General features: G+C 38.5%; 1 protein-coding gene across 1 annotated transcript in view; it reads left to right on the top strand.

The window, feature by feature from the left end:
- Window positions 1–4,519, top strand: part of LOC106874135 (cytochrome c oxidase assembly protein COX18, mitochondrial) — a 7,719-nt gene extending 3,200 nt beyond the window's left edge. Inside the window, exons 3-6 of the mRNA XM_014921750.2 lie at window positions 499–646; window positions 1,911–2,035; window positions 2,754–2,861; window positions 4,149–4,519. Of these exons, the coding sequence (XP_014777236.1) occupies window positions 499–646; window positions 1,911–2,035; window positions 2,754–2,861; window positions 4,149–4,322 (555 nt within the window). The 3' untranslated portion in view covers window positions 4,323–4,519. The remainder of the gene's footprint in view (window positions 1–498; window positions 647–1,910; window positions 2,036–2,753; window positions 2,862–4,148) is intronic.
- Window positions 4,520–4,564: the final 45 nt, after the last annotated feature.

Raw genomic sequence — 4,564 nt, 5'->3', positions numbered from 1 at the left:
GTAGAAACTCTGCCAAATCAGATTGGAGTCTGGTGCAGCCGACTGGTTTCCCAGATCCCAGTCGAACCATCCAACCCATACTAGCATGGAAAGCGGGCATTAAATGATGATGATGATGATGATGATTGTAGGGTAGGTAAGAGTTGCTGAAGTATGGAACAAACTGCTGGCTTCAGTTGTTAGTTGTCGGAGCACTGCATCCTTCAAAACTTCCATGCTTCCTGAGATTCGCCAACACTACACCTGATTTTCTCCCCTCCATACACACGCAAGCATGTATCTGACTCATACACTGTTCACTTGCCAGACATTTGTACAATACTGCATATGCTTTATGCACAATTTTGACAAGTTGTAGTGCACCTGAGCACTGTATACAATCATTTCATTATTATTATTATATTTTTCACACCAAATGTTCTGGTGAATTATATTTCTTTAAAAAATTGATCTTTGATATGTGTGAACTTCATTACAAGTGTGCATTTTTAATTTCAGCTTAAGAAATTGATTCGTGATCTGTATATCAGAGACAACTGTCACCCGTTGAAGGCCACTTTACTTGTATGGATCCAGATACCTATGTGGTTTTCCTTATCATTTGCTCTGCGCTACATGAGTGATTTCACACCTGGCCTCAATCAAGGTAAGCTTCTTAGTTTCCATTTTCTTTATTGAATTGTAACATCATTTCATCATTGTTTTATCTTCCACTTTCCGTCTGCTTAAAAAACACCTGTGCAGGTGCCACATAAAAAGCACACCGGCTGGTAACATGTAAAATGCACACCTGCTGGTCCCATGTAAAATGCACACCTGCTGGTCCCATGTAAAAAGCACTGGTGATGGTGCCACATAAAAAGCACCCAGTACACTCTGTAAAGTGGTTGGCATTAGGAAGGGCATCCAGCTATAGAAACCAGACCAAAACAGACAACTGGAGCCTGGTGCAGCTCTCCAGCCTTGCTAGCTCCTATCAAACCAGCAAACCCATGCCAGCATGGAAAACGGATTTTAAATGACAATGATAATGATGATGATGATGATGATAATATAGGGCTACACCCAGCTCTGCTAATGTCTCAATATTTTATTTAGCTTCACTGTAAATTGCTCCATTTCTGCCCTTCACACCTACACACCTTTCTTTTCTCCCAATTATTAACTCATACCTTACCTGCAGCCATCTGTAATCTTTTCTGTTATGAAATTTTCTTTATTGAAGAATGCTAATTACAAACCCCACCTCATTGCACCTGTTATTCCAGTCGCTCTGCAGACTGAGAGCTTTTACAAACCCACGTTTATATTCTTTTATCTTGATGGAAACTGAAAGAAGACCAGTGTGTATGTATGTGTGTGTGTGAGAATTTTGCTTCCCAACCACATGGTTTTGGGTTCAGTCCCAAGTGTCTTCTGCTATAGCCCTTGGTTAACCAAAGTCTTGTGAAGGATTTGGTAGCCGGAAACTGAAAGAAGCCCATTGCATGTGTTGATGTGTGTGTGTATTTATATGTGTTTGTGTGTGTTCGTGTGTCTGGACATCTCATGGTGGTTGTAAATTAGGATTGTCGTCATACAAGTGATGTTGTTCCTTTCCAGTCTTCTGTGGAAAGAAACATGTCTACCTTATGGGGAAAATATTACTTTGCTTGGAAATGGGTGAAGTTTGGTGCCATGAAGGGAATCTGGTTGCAAAAAAGATCTGCCTCATGCGAGCAAGGAAGAGTAGAGATTAAATGATGATGCTGTTGCTACCTCCATCACTGCCCCCTCCCCACCACCACCACCACCACTGCTGGCTGCTGCTGCTGCCACTTGACAGTGGTTGCAGCAACATCTCATTGTCGTCATCGTTTGAAAAAGTAATTACAACATACTTCTTTATGACTTTATTTTTGTCATTTCAGAGAACCATCTCTTCCATCCTGAGCTGGAGACTGAAGGCATGCTGTGGTTCTCCAACATGCTATTACCAGACAGCACATGGATTCTTCCCATTGCACTTGGACTTGTTAACCTTTCCATTATTGAAGTAAGTTTATTAATTTTGTTTTAATATGAAATCTTGTCTAACGACATATAGAGAGATTAACAAGTTTAATGAATTGTAAACTCAAAGACTTCAACAAGTACAAAGCATATCCAATATTTAATAATAATAATAATAATAATAATAATAATAATAATAGGTGCAAGCATGGTTCCAAGTTCAGTCCCACAGTGTGGCACTTTGAGCAAATGTCTTCTACTATAGCCTTGGGCTGACCCAAAGCCTTGTCAGTGGATATGGTAGGTGGAAACTAAAAGAAGCCTTTTATATATATACATATATATACATACATAGATACATACATACATATATATATATATATATATATATATACACACACACACACACACACACACACATATATATATATATATATATATATATATATACATATATTCATATGCATCACATGACCACACCAGCGCAAATATTCTACATGTTTCATGCTGAAACTGACCAGATCTGGCCTTATGCATACCTTCAATGTCATTCTAAAAATAAACAATCATATCATTGAAATCTCAAAGCTCTGAGATGATGCATGATTAATTCAAGACATTGTGGTTAAATAAGCACTTGACAAAATGACCTGAATGCTAAAAGATTGAAGTATTATTAACATGGTGCTCCAGTATAAGAGTAAATATACCCTAAAATACTGTCCTTCTGTTAGGTGTGATAAACTCATTTTCTGTTACAGATGTATGCATTACAAATGAAGAACACAAGTAAATTTTCAAAAGTAATAACAAACCTCATTCGGTGCCTCAGTATTGTAATGATACCAATTGGAGCTTCCGTCCCAAGTGTAAGTATTTCTTTTGACAAATCATCACTCGTTAACCTTCTATAAATCATTTGTCAATGTTACCTTCTGCAGACTTGCAAAAGGCTCGTGCAAGTGACATCAATTGAGGGCTCTGCAGACCAGACGCCAGCAGGTTTCAGGGATAATCAGGAGAGAATGTGCCCCGTTTCAGTGGCCTTCCTCTTGATGGCTTTGCAGCACACAGCCTTTCTTCCTTCACCGATGTGAGGCCCCATCTACTGGATTGTCTGATAAGTAGGTGTCCAGGGGTCCTCAGGAGAGAACGTGCACCCTTTTGAGGCCTTCCTCTCAATGGCTTTACAGTCCCCACTTCCTGCTGGACTGACCGCCTAGTGTTTAACCATCAACATCAATGATCTACCGACGTACCTATTCTTCCTTCCATCTCAAGCCTTTGGCACCAAAATTACCTCCTATCTTAGCTTACAAAAATAAACTGCAGAGCAGACTTTATGCTTCCTGTCAGTGGAATGTCTTCTTTGCTTGTAGGAGCAGATTCCAATCAAAGAATAATGACCTCCCAGACTGCTATTCAGGTAATATCATCTGTAGATGAAGGGATACCACAATGAACATCACGTATCAATGTCCAAGTTTTGCTGTACGATAGAAAACCTCTCGGCAGAGTCTCTCTCCCCTATACATTCCAAGAGGCCACCATTCATTTCTCACCTCAGATGTCCACGAAGGGAGATAACTCCCTGTACACTCGAACGCATAGGGCAGCTCAGAATATCACAATTACCATTGTTAGCTCCCCTTACATAAGTTTACTGCAGCAGTCTGTCAGTATTGGCAAAAACATATTCTGCCTGATTTTCATGGATTTGTGTTTTATTTTTGTAATGAATAAATAATATACAGTAATCCCTCGACTTTCGCAGGTGTTACGTTCCAACCCCACCCCCAGATAGGGGAAAATCTGTGAAGTAGAAACAGGACTGTATTCTTTTATTCTTTCTTTTTTCGTCTCACTTGTTTCAGTCATTTGACTGCGGCCATGCTGGAGCACTGCCTTTAGTCAAGCAAATCGACCCCAGGACTTATTCTCTCAGTCTCTTTTGCCAAACTCCTAATGATTCTGTCAGCTCACCATCCTCAGTGGAGGAAACATTAAAATGTCTGGTGTCAAATAAGTCAGCGGCACCAAAAAGGCAATGGCAAATTGGTGGTGCCAAAATGGCAATGCCTAAATGTCTTATAATTCATGTTGTTATGAATTTTTTCAATTTTTATTAAATAATTTTTTATTTTCATTCTTTTTAGTGTATGTGTTGGTATTGGACATGTTCCAGCCTTTACGGTCTTCTTCAGAACATTGTGTTGAAATTTCCCAAAGTCAAGCGAACTCTCAAGATTCCAGAAACACCAAGTGAAACTAAACAGCCACTTCAAGACCTTTTCGCTGCTGCTAAGAAAAAGTACACCTGGAAGAAATAGGGCCATGCTTTTGGATTTCCCAAAAAGAGAGAAAAAAAAAATTCTTTCATTTTTTTTTTTTTTTGTTTTAGAAAAATACTCTCATATTTTCAATTTTTACCTCAAATTTAGTTTTTACTTATTTAAAAAAACAGAATTTCTTGTTTCCTCTTTTTGACAGAATAGTCTTTTTTTATTAATAAAATTTTAATAAGAAATTTGTTGTTTTTATGATAATAATAATAATAATGGAATCATTGTGT

The sequence above is a fragment of the Octopus bimaculoides genome, chromosome 7 (assembly GCF_001194135.2).
Source record: "Octopus bimaculoides isolate UCB-OBI-ISO-001 chromosome 7, ASM119413v2, whole genome shotgun sequence".
Classification (NCBI taxonomy): domain Eukaryota; kingdom Metazoa; phylum Mollusca; class Cephalopoda; order Octopoda; family Octopodidae; genus Octopus; species Octopus bimaculoides.
Note: the sequence above shows the minus strand (reverse complement) of the source record. Positions and strands in the feature narration are given on the sequence as shown.